We start from the raw sequence: 11659 nt of genomic DNA, 5'->3' as shown, positions 1-11659 counted from the left end.
ATCTGTAGCAGGCGGAAAATGTCGAGCAATCACACAGGAAAGGTCCGGTTTGCATATCACAAGACAACGCCGCCTGGTCTGTAAAGGCCTTTGAATTCTTCGACATGGACAATGGAAGTGTTTTAGGTGCAAGATGAAAACGTAGCGTGGCCAGTGCATCTTGGATAATAAGGCCAAAATTAACCGGTAGAACTAGATCGTGGAGTGGTCACACCGGAACTACTGCAGAGTAAGTAAGACAACCAACCCTTACGTTATAATGCTTAATTTCACTAACCAAAAGGGAACGAAAATGAAATCGTTCACGACGATGCACGATTTATGTTCACAGCAGTGATTATTATTTTTATTTCAATGTAAAAAAAATTGCAATACCAAAAAAAAAGCGAAACACGTATAACTTTACAATCACACCTCGGTGCGCAGAAGAATTTCTCTCTGCTGGCAGCACTGATATTTTTACCTATCTAACTTAAGCTAAACTTGTCTTTCCTTTTCTTCTCCTCCCTTAGGCAGTGGGCAGGGTTCCGTTGTGGCTGAGTTCATGCGTAAATTTGCTAATGTTCAGCAGGCTTGCTCTGCCGGTGGCAGTTGACTTGGTTGAGGTATAGTGGCTGCTACCGGCAAGCGAGGCCGGTGAGGAGGGTAACGCTTTGCTCGCAAAGCTGGCAGTATTACCGAAGGGCGTGCACACCCCTGCAGCAGTAGTAGTAGTAGTAGTGTTATGGCTAAACTGATGATGGTAGGATGGCGTTTTGGACTGTTGGGGCGGGAAAATGTGACGAGCGGCCATGTGCGGCGTAATGGTGGTGCCGGTTGCTATAGACCCATTGCCGATGGTGGAGGTGCGGGCAAGTTTGGGGAAAAAGAGTCCCGATCCTTCCATCGTTGTGAAACCACCAGCAGCAGCAGCAGCAGCACCTCCTTGCGCGGGCCCCATTCTACCGTCGATTGCTGCGGTCGGTTGTTGCAGCGCACTGTTGAAGAGGTTTTGCTCGCTAAACAGTGAGCGCTGGTGCTGGGAGGATGGTGTCGCCTTGCTGCCAAATATGGACGCTCCTCCGGTGATGTTGTTCCACTCGAAAACGGACGCCGACGATGGGACTGGTGAGGGTTGTTCGCTGCGGGGCTGAGAAGCGATATGCTGCGACAGCAGCTCATCGGATGGCATTTCGACGTTCGCCGCACTGTCCACCTCGGTCGGAGTGTTACGGCGCGTGGTGCCGGCCTGCGATTCAAACCCGGAGCTCTGGGATGAGGTGCGCGACATGTGGGTCAGCTGACCACCGAAGGGGCCACCGATACCACCCCCGCCGTTACCACCCGTCCATAGTGTGTCTTTGGCGTAGCCTTTAAATGGTTCGGGCGCACGGAACACGCGTGCCCGATGATGCAGCGATCCGGCTGATGGCAGCATCACGCGCTCATCGTATTCCGGCTCGTGCAGTGACTTCTTCGCAAAAGGGTTAGTGGTGCCACTGAGCGATACACGACTGCGCGACAGTACTGAAGCCGAATTTAACGACACACGCCCGCTGATCGATAGCCGATCGATATCGTCCGGGATGAGTTGACTGGGGTGGTCCTCCTCTTCCTGCTGGTTAATTGTGCTCATCGAGTAGTGGAACTGGTTGTTGGTCGGTCCCGAGTAGCGAGAGTGGTTTCGCCGGTGCGTTAAGCCGTGTGATACCGTTTGAAAGTTGTCCACCGAAAAGGATGGTGTTTTCAGCAGCGAATGGGCTGATGAGGGGTGATGGTTGGACGACGGGACGATGGTTCTGCCGCTAAACACCGACTCCTTATCGGCTGGTCCAATGCTGCTGCTGCGATGGTTCGTGCAGGCAGCAACGTTGAACAGAGAGCCACTAATTTTGCTGCCACAGCCTAGCGGAGGCGATCCGTCCGCCATCAGGAACGGATTGGTGGTCGAGAACGACATACCCGAAGGGCTGCCGGATTTTGTTGTATCGAGCGATTTACCGCTCATATCACCACCCCCCGCTATGGTGCGGTGAAGCAAAGGGGGGCTTTTGCTACCGAACGAGCCATGACCTTGACCCGGTCCGGTGAATGAGGTGTCCCGTTCACCAGCGGCACTTGTTTCTGCGTCGGAGTAGTCGCTTTCCTTGCACTGCTGGGAGTAGATCTTGTGGAAGCTAGAATTGAGATTGCCGGCCGGCACATCGCTGCGTATTAAACGCTGTCCTAGGCAGCTGAGCGATACTAAGAGGGCTCCGGAAGTTAGCAGAAAGGCTATTGTCGGTGCATCTTTCGCCTCCGCAAACACTACTGCACAATCGGCGGCACAGAGCACTACGATCAGCAGCTGTTTGACGATCGTTCGCTGACTGCCTAAGGAGGCTAGCAGTGCGGCCAGCGCTACTATCGCAGCGTTCAGCAGTGCAGGAGAGCTGCGCTCGTGTGGCACCTGTGCCGATAGTGATTCCAGGTAGTGGGCGGACGTTTGTACCACCGACTTCGGCACGTACTGGAGAAATATTTCGTACCCAATCGTTTCGAAACGCTCCGTCGTTTGCTGCACGCTCGGCTCGGCTAGCACTCGGTCAGCCAGATTCCAGAACAGCTCGCGCATTGCCATACCGTACGAGAGGGCCATGTTAAAGGCGGAAAGTATTGCAGCCGGACAGTGCAGCATCAGCTCGGCAACGGTCCAGCCCGAGTCGGCAAAGTGGTGCTGCAGCTTCACCGCCAGCAGTCCCGTGATGGCCCAGACGCACACCTTCGCCCAGCGTTGCCGCTTCTGGTGGGCCTGCTGCTTCCCCGACGCCCGAATGTGCATGTCGAGCGCGGTCAAGCTTTTGCTACCGATCTGGGCCAGCTTCGAGCCGAGTACGTTGCGCTTCACATCGTTCAGCGTACGCTTCAACACGCGTTCGCATCTGCCGCACAGTTTGTATGCCTGTTCCAGCTGTTTGCTGTGGGGTTGTTGTTTTTGTTTGGAAAGAAAGTAACGAATAAGCATTTAGGCTTATAAAGGGCAAAAGGTGGCCACACAACACGCCTCTCTTTCTTACCGGTATTCTTCCACCTCAGCATCATAGTTATCCTCATTTTCCGGCACGAACGATGCGAGTTGATGTATTTTCAGCTCCTGGTTGCGATTGCACCCGAAGCACAGTCCGTTGCTGGTGGGCTGGGGGCGTCCACTGCCGGCAACTGACCGGACGGTGGAACTATCCCATTTATCATCGTCGGTGACGTTTGCGGGATGGTGATAGTGGTAATTGTTCAGCCGCTGCTGGTACTGTTCCGGGATCTCCCGGTTGTAGTCACCGTCAGCGCTAAACCCATTGTACTGCTTGCACGCCGGACAGACGAACGAGTTGGATTGCTCGTACGGCACGTGCGTATCGTGATTGCAGAACCAACAGTTTACCTTTGCCGGGAAGCGTCTCCTACGGAAAACGAAAAGCAGAAAGTGTGTGTGAGAAGGTACCGATAATTAACCTCTAATGTAAACAATAGCTAATGAAGGGAACTAAGTCGAGAAGAACATAGAGAAGGAAACAAAAAAAAACATCTCCTAGGGCGTGCAGTACCTGACGTTTAAGTACAGATTAACGAACGTAACGATCGACACGAAGCAGATCACAACCAAGGGCACCACGATCGTGCCCAGCATGATTAGAAAGTTCGCGCCCATTTTCTTTGCGGCAGGGCAGGACCCCTTCCCTTTCCCTGTTCGGCTTTTCCGGGGTCCACGGGTTTAGAGCACGAGACACACACACACACACGCGGTACCACTCGTGCGGAACACTGTTTCAACAGTCGTTTCAATCGCTTGAATCCATTCTCCGTTTGCCTGTGTCTGGAAACAGTTTATATGCAATGTTTTTTTCTATTTATTCAAAGCTGGGATTACGGAAACTTTTTTCACGCACGTTTTGGAGCAAATTCGACCGCAAATCCCAAGCACAAGCAAAGTGTCAAAATTGTTGACATTTGAATTTGCCGGCATAGCGGAACAAGGTGCATAGAGTCGTCGACGTAAGGATTGCGTGAAGTCGACATTGCAGTGTGATTTGAATGGGACGTTTGAATTTATGGTAACGGTTTGACTTTTGCTCGTTCGTTTGCTGTAATTTGTAATTTTTCATATTTAATCTATTGCTAATGGTAGATTGTGAATGCGTTTCTGCAAAATGAATATGGATTGTGACAGAAATGTGATAATCAAATATAGGAAACTTACACAAATAGGTGGTATTTTGGTTCCCTGCACAAAGTTTTACCATATTTGGTTGCCGTTAGATAAAGACACCAGCCGATTGACGCACATCGGCGCCGAGTCAACGTCAATCGAATGAAACAAAAAGAATGAGCTCGAGTCGGCGTGCAGAGCCAATGCAGGATCGGACAGAATGTGTGTTATGAAGCATCTTCCGTGTACGGTAGCGTGGCTTATTTATTTCAACCATGTGGAGGGAAACATTTTACCGATGGAACAGGAAGCACAAGCACACAATGCTGCTGAGACTAACCGCTTCGCACGATACATAATTATAGCTAACTTCGCATCAGAACTGTTGGCGATGTGGTACGGATACACCTCGTATGTCCAGAGCGTCGTAGATTCTACACCAACTGGGAGCAACCAAACAATGTAAAATCGTTTGACATTAATCCCTCCCGGCAGCCGGTAATATCCACCCTGAACCGGTAATGCCTAACGATGTAAGCTAGCAACGGTCAATCCCCTGTCTCCCCTGTCTCCCCTGCCTCCACACTGTCCATCGATCGGCTGCGAAACGTGATTGTGGCGCGGTATTGAGATCGCCAGCGAATCGTACAAGATCGCATGCACTCTCGGAAGCTGCCCGTGCGTGAAGATGTAGAAGGATGTATTTTTAGAGCGCGGGGTACAACGGATATAGGATCTCCTCCGCCCACCTTTGCGGCCGTGATGCCCCTCGGTGGCGTGGGCAGGCATTATTTCGTCGTAAACAAAGCTATTTCACTAACCGTTGTTGGGACTCTGGTCCCCAATGTCAAGCTATAGCTGTACTACAAATAATCTCGCTGTCTCTTCCTCGGTAAAGGGGGTTTGTCTCGCTCGTGATCCTCAGCTATGTGTGCAGTAAAGTGTATAAGAACAACAGCACCAGCTGAGTAAGAAGCTCCTCACAGCGCTACGCGGACCGTGCGTGCCGGCACGATCATTCTCGTGCGCGGGCCCGTCTGTTATATCACCCATCGGTGGCGGTGTAACGCCTCCTTATCCTGCTCTTCGTGATTGCCTTTTTCATGCCATACATACGTTCTCCTCGTCATCCTTGTCAAGCCTGCAAGCTGACGCGCGTTCCGTTATCCATGCCCTGTTCCGGTGCACAAAACCCTGACATTGGGAAACGGCGATCGCGGAACAACTGCTGCTGCCGCTGCCTGCTCCTCCATCCCAGATGTGAATGCATGCACATTGACCCACAAATGCGTGTAGGATGCCGTCCTTGTCGACATATTAACAAGGAATGTTGTCGAGAACGGATAAAAACTGCTCCAGCCTGCTTCGGTGGTGCGGATGTCCATGAAAAAGCTTACGCTTTTCTTACACTACGGGATGTCATTTGTTATGACTTTGCCACCCTGGGGAGGGGATGGGGTACTTTACGATCATTCTTTACACGAGGGCGAGGGCGTTGGTCGACTACGGCGAGCGCTTGTTTTACGGTGTAAATTATTCTACCGCACAAAACAAAAAGCCCCCAACCGCCGGTCCGAAGAAGACCACACAGTGCCACCTTGGGGTGGCAGCATTGTTGGTGCAGCGACGTCAATCAATCCCACATTGGAGGGGCCTTATCCCACCGGACCAGAATGTCCCTTGAGCTACTTGTGTTCCCTTTCCATTTTGCTTGTAAAGTCAACAAACCCATCGTACGATCATTTTCTCTGCCTTGCCGTTGCCTTTTTATTTGCCGTTGTTGTGGGAGGAGGCGGCCACCAAAGGGGGTAAACGGAAAGAAAAAAGGAAAACCATCTGTCGCCACCGTATAGTCCGTAAGAAAGCTCGTGCCTATTTTTACCTACCTGGCACGTCGTGGCCCTTGGCACAGGCCCACACAGACAACGGCCACGCTGTCGCCAAAAAAACAACAACAACAACCAACCAACCAAAACAGAATACCGCAACACCAGATCAAACCGACCATCGGGGCAACAGGGGGGGACACTCGCACACACACACATAGGATGGTAAGACATGCAGTGCAGGCGAGATGTTATTTTTAACCATGTTTAACAACACCACAACGACAGCAACGGGTGGTCGGGTACGAACGAGAGTTGGTTTGAGGTCGGTGGAGGAATGGCATGCAGGGCAAAAAAAAACTGGTATTCGGGTATTTTGAATTGGAGATCGTGATTGTTGCGACCAAATGCCTTTGGGCCGATCTCTGTAACATGCCCGCGATAATGTAATCACGCGCACAATCACATACAAACAGAATTAAATAAAAAAAAAACACCCGTTAATTTGGGTGACATACGCACGCTTGATAGTAATTGATCAGGACACAGCATGCGTAAACGATGTTCCGCAATTGCGCAAAGCTGTCGCGTGTTTCGCGTGAATCGCATCGTTCGCGCGGGGTAACGGCTGCACCGGGCTGGCGCGTACAATTGATTTGCGTCAGCACGAGATGTGCGAGATGATAAATTGCTTCTTTTTGAGGTGTGGCATGATCTAGGTTGGAGCTAGCATTGTAAGTAGTAAGCGATTATTAAGATTGAAAATGGATTGACAAAGAAAAGCGCAAACGCACTGGATGTTTATTGAACAAATGGAACAGATTGCAATGTACAGGACAGTTAAGCATAGCAGAAGTCTGTGGCTAAGAAAAATAACAAAGTATAGTAACTCTGGAAAAGGTCCAGTAGATTTGTGGTAATTATACAGTCTCCAAGCAACTTTGTTACGATTTGACGACTATTTTTATAGGTCTAGTAAAACAAGTAAGCAAACTTTACTCTCAACGTCACAACAAAGCGAAGATGACAAAGCGAAGATCGCACGGGGTGTGTGTGTGTGTGGCTCTGTGTGACCGTGCCGCTTGATCTGCTTAATCACGGCTGTATCGTAGTCATTGCACACCGCGTGCTAACACACACCCAACCCGATGACGCGCTTGAACCACCCCGCGCTTGAACCAACCCCTTCCGGTGGCCAATCAAAACCGTTGTCTCGATCGAGCTGCTGCTGGCGCCAGTCGATCAAAGCCGCATTCGACACACACACACACACACACACAGCTGCCATTGCTGCTGATTTCTGGTCACTCGGCTGTGTGCGAGTGTGCATGTAAAATTCTCACGAGTCAAGGACGACAACCCGGTTGCGGCGGCAGCAGCGCCGGCCCGCCCACGTGCAGCCACAGTTGGGTGCAATTAAAATGTCTCCTTTTTCCTCCCCCTCTCTTGTCACATTCACATGGCATGGTGGGGAGGGGATGAGGGATTGGTGTAAATATTTATGAAATGGCGGAAGTTTATTGGCAGAGCACGAGAGATGAAGCGACCCGGCCGGTCTGGCCGCCTTTCCTTTTCAAGGCAGTAGAGAAACGGTAATGTTGGGGGGAAACAGGGAAGAGCAGACTGGTAGACATTCCTTCTGGTGAAGGTTTATCGCCGCTCTGTCCAGCATGATTTATAAGGTGCTTCCTGAATCCGTTTGGCCACACTGTTTCCTTGGTCCGGGAGAGGGAGGGGGAAAGAGAGAGAAAGGATTAGAGGATTATCTGTCACTACTACTGTCTAGTACGGTGAAGCGCCGGAAGTGGCCATCTTTTAAACTCCCCCTTAATCAGGTGGTCATCTAACGTGGTCTCGCGCGGAGTGTGATGCAACAGGAAATGGGGATTTTTACCGGAGCTTACCGTTCAAGAGCCTACCACAATTTTTGCTGAATAGTTGATAGAAACACTTGCGACTACCACACACATACACACACGAACACAACCATAAAGTGCACGGGTTGCGCAACGAGACCCAGGCCGGCGCAATTTGCAGTTACGCGTCATCGTCTCCAGGGGTTTTTTTTTTCTACTGCCCATATCGTGCATATAAGTGTTGAACACATCGGAGGGCCGTCTGTTGACACTGCACTTTATTTGCCCTAATCGTATTTGCAGCTGACAGTTGCAGCCGGTTCCAGCACAACCAGGCGATATTGCACAATCTTGCATCTAAGTGTGATCTTAAGGGCACTTTCTGAGGCAATATCACAGTAGATGGCAAAGCGTCATCTCTGATGATTGGCGATTTGATTGAACTTACTGCGACATTTAAAAGTCGCTCTTGTCTTCGGCGCTCCCAAGAGCTCAGGGGATCAGCTGAAGAGGAGTCCACATCCTAGACAAACTGGTTCCAGGTGGTTCGTTCCAGCGCATTCTTGATCCTCTGTCCCCCGTCTTCTTAAACGGATTTTGTAACTTCTTCGGTAGTACTACTCTCTGCCAAACCGGTCTGTGATTCCACGTACAGCAGAGGTCAATCACACACACACCCACCCACCCATTGGGATTTCCAATCTTTCGTACAAAGCCCTGTTTTGTCCAACCCAAAGGACATGGAATCTGCTCATACCGGAATGAGCCGTAGTTCACGTAACTAGCTAGAACCGGTTGCTGCAACAGTAACCCACTCATCACCTCCTCCCCCATTAGCAATGCATTTGTGTGTGCTCGTGCTCGTCCAGTCATCGATCCCTTCCCCTGTGCGGTGATCGTGCAGGGGATTTTATTTATTGAAACTTAAGGAAGTAACACCACGCTGTGACGCAGTGCAACCACTCATCCAATGGACGAGCCGGTTCCAATACTACAGCCATGTGCTTTGTTGCACAAGGCAATTGCAATTGAGGAATGAACTGGTTTGTACTGTACTCTGTTGTGATTCATACAGATGGCGCTTTTCATTCAACAAAAAAAAACCTGTAAATACATTTTAAAAATACGAATCTTTAAGTTTGTAACCAGACAGAACGGGTTACAGATACCCCCGTTGGGATGGGTTAAAAAAAGCCCGTAATTCTACTTTGGCCTAAAACACAACGCTCCTCCGCTTTATGGTAATGGTGGAAATTTTCCATAACTACCACTACCACTGCTCGTTACGTGTCCACACGGTAAAATCTCGCATACGTGTCCCGCAAAAGAACGATAAAACACCGCGCCACAGTTGCTGTATAGAGAGGGGGGAGGGGGGCGCAACACCATTTTACAACGGTGCAATATTCCGGTGTCCCCTCCCCGAGGGGTGGGGGAAGGGCTAGAAGTGCTTAGTAAACACTGCTCTCCATCGAACCGGTTTCAAAATAAAAGCAAAAAAAAAAACAGCACCACTCAAAGGGAAACTCATTCTAGCTGTCACTCGATCAGCGATCGGGTCCCGGTACGGGCGCGGGGTACGTACGCCCAAACGTAAAATGCAACTCTGCAGCTGTACTGGGCAAGGAATGGTGAATTCCCCCTTCGTTTTTAGTTCACGTTTCGCTAGACGTTTCGTTCGGTTGGAGAGCGCGGACGACCCGTGTGACCGCCGAGCGGGCGCTAGAGTGGCGCACACGTGTGTGACGCTCGTGTGATATGGGGTCTCGGGTCCTCGATTCTAGCCGGCCCTTTCTAGGGGTCAGAATTTGAGGGAGGGGGGTCGTTCCGAGGTGTTTGGTGGGATATATTTCATAACATTGCTCCATGAAGATCCATGTAATCAGAGGTTTTGCTTTACACCGTGTGCACGGCATTAGTTGCACCCCCCCCCCCCCCCCCCTTCTTTTGTGTCGAGGGATTGCGCGAGAGTGGTTGAGATTATAAAGCCAATGTGAGCGAATGTACTGGATATTTCTGGATCGCTGGAAATACAACTGAATGGCGCCATTTGTCCCCATGTAACCTGGCATTAAAGTGCCTGAGGCTGGACGGAGTCATTGCGTATTGCTAAAGGTACACATGGAAAATACCCACAAGGGCAATAAAATCAAGCTATAAAGGCATAACTTGCAGGTGTGTGTGTGTGTGTGTGTGCGTATGTTTATATTTAAAGTACAGTCATAATTCAATAGTTGAATGCTTTTTAGTTGGCATGCTTTTTAGTTGAACGCTCGATAGTTCGCTCGACAGTTCAATTGAAAAGCATGCATTTGTATGGAAAACCCGATTTTTTAAAATTTCACAAAAATCTCATGGCTTGCCGAGAAAAAATTCAGTTTTTTTGTATGGAAAAACGTGCCAACTATAAAGCACATATTCAATAGTAGGCAGGGAATCGAAGTTCAACCAGCGAGTTCGGAGTGTAGTTAAAATCTGACTGAAACAACCATCTTTAGAAAAGGGTTGACAACGACATCCGTGGCACGATCCTCTACCGATCTCTCCAATTTCTTGGCTTCACGGATGACATCGACATCATCGGCAGGACAACAGCGAAGGTGTGTGAGGCGTACACCCGACTCAAACGCGAAGCAGCAAGAATTGGATTGAGAATCAATGCGACGAAGACGAAGTACCTGCTTGCCGGTGACTCAGACCATCTGGGAAGCAGTGTATTAGTTGACGGCGACAGTCTCGAGGTGGTAAAGGAGTTTTGCTATCTCGCCACGATCGTTACTTTGGAAACGACATCAGCAGCGAAATTGTGCAGGTGAATCGTGCATACTATGGGCTTCACCGACTGCTGAGATCCAGAAGACTTCGAGCCCGCACGAAATGTGAGATATATCGCACATTGATTCGCCCGGTGGTCCTCTACGGACACGAGCCCTGGACCATTCGAGCGGAGGATGCAAACGTGCTGGGCGTGTTTGAGCGACGCATACTCCGGATCATCTTTGGCGGTGTGTTCGAGCATGGAGCGTGGAGGAGAAGGATAAACCACGTGCTTGCTAAGCTGTACGGCGAACCGAGCATCCTGACGGTGGCGAAGGCTGGCAGGATTCGATGGCTGGGGCATGTCATGAGAATGCCGGACTCATGTCCCACCAGGAAGGTGTTCAACAGCGATCCCCAGTTCGGCATAAGGCGCAGGGGAGCACAGCGAACTCGATGGCTGGATCAGGTGAAGCGAGACCTGTCGGAAATCGTGTGTCTACATGGATGGGACATGGCTGCAGCCAGGGACCGAGAATCCTTGACAATTATTGTTGACCGGGCCATGTCACATCGACGTGCTCTATCGTGAGCAGGCCAACAAGAGAGAGAGAGAGAGAGAGAGAGAGAGAGAGAGAGAGAGAGAGAGAGAAATAGAGAGAGAAATAGAGAGAAAAAAAGGGTTCACAATAGGGAAGAAAGGCTCATCACCAAAACCCAGTTCCTTCAAGTAGGAAATGAATCATTGCAATGAGTAATATGTGCAGTGATGATTCTACAACCTAGACAGTAGCTTTACCCACCCACCTCCTACCAGACTTTGTGTGTATGTGCAAATAAAACAATTCCTTCGGCTTGGTTTGATATGGGACCAGAGTAAACCATCTTAACTCATCTGTCATCCCTGCTGACAGGTCTTGGAACAAGGCACAAAAACGGAACCATCTGACAACAATCCACAATCATGATGCAATCGTTAGCAATTATGGTGATAAGCGGGTGATAAGACAACTGGGACAAAATTCCTACTACCCCCTATTTTGTGCGATGACGTCGTG

The 11659-nt window shown here is 50.0% G+C and overlaps 1 protein-coding gene and 1 long non-coding RNA gene across 2 annotated transcripts; both read right to left on the bottom strand.

Annotated features, from left to right (window-relative positions):
• Window positions 1-318: 318 nt before the first annotated feature.
• LOC1281094 (uncharacterized) lies at window positions 319-3964 on the bottom strand. The gene is made up of 3 exons (XM_321031.5): window positions 3561-3964; window positions 3036-3416; window positions 319-2936 (listed from the first exon to the last, which is right to left on the bottom strand). The coding sequence occupies exons 1-3, from the start codon at window positions 3662-3664 to the stop codon at window positions 509-511; spliced, it is 2913 nt and encodes a 970-aa protein (XP_321031.5). The 5' UTR covers window positions 3665-3964; the 3' UTR covers window positions 319-508.
• Window positions 3965-6753: 2789 nt separating this feature from the next.
• LOC133395073 (uncharacterized) lies at window positions 6754-8964 on the bottom strand. The gene is made up of 2 exons (XR_009767183.1): window positions 7893-8964; window positions 6754-7703 (listed from the first exon to the last, which is right to left on the bottom strand). It is a non-coding gene; the product is annotated as an uncharacterized LOC133395073 (long non-coding RNA).
• Window positions 8965-11659: the final 2695 nt, after the last annotated feature.

This window comes from Anopheles gambiae, chromosome 2, assembly GCF_943734735.2.
Source record: "Anopheles gambiae chromosome 2, idAnoGambNW_F1_1, whole genome shotgun sequence".
NCBI lineage: Eukaryota > Metazoa > Arthropoda > Insecta > Diptera > Culicidae > Anopheles > Anopheles gambiae.
The sequence above is the reverse complement of the archived record's forward strand: the minus strand, read 5'-3'. Positions and strand labels throughout refer to the sequence as shown.

Coding starts and splice junctions, on each gene's coding strand:
- LOC1281094 (XM_321031.5), bottom strand. CDS start 3,664: ATGGGCGCGAACTTTCTAATCATGCTGGGCACGATCGTGGTGCCCTTG. Junction 3,417..3,560: donor AATCTGTACTTAAACGTCAG/GTACTGCACGCC, acceptor CGTTTTCCGTAG/GAGACGCTTCCCGGCAAAGG. Junction 2,937..3,035: donor GCTGAGGTGGAAGAATACCG/GTAAGAAAGAGA, acceptor ACAACCCCACAG/CAAACAGCTGGAACAGGCAT.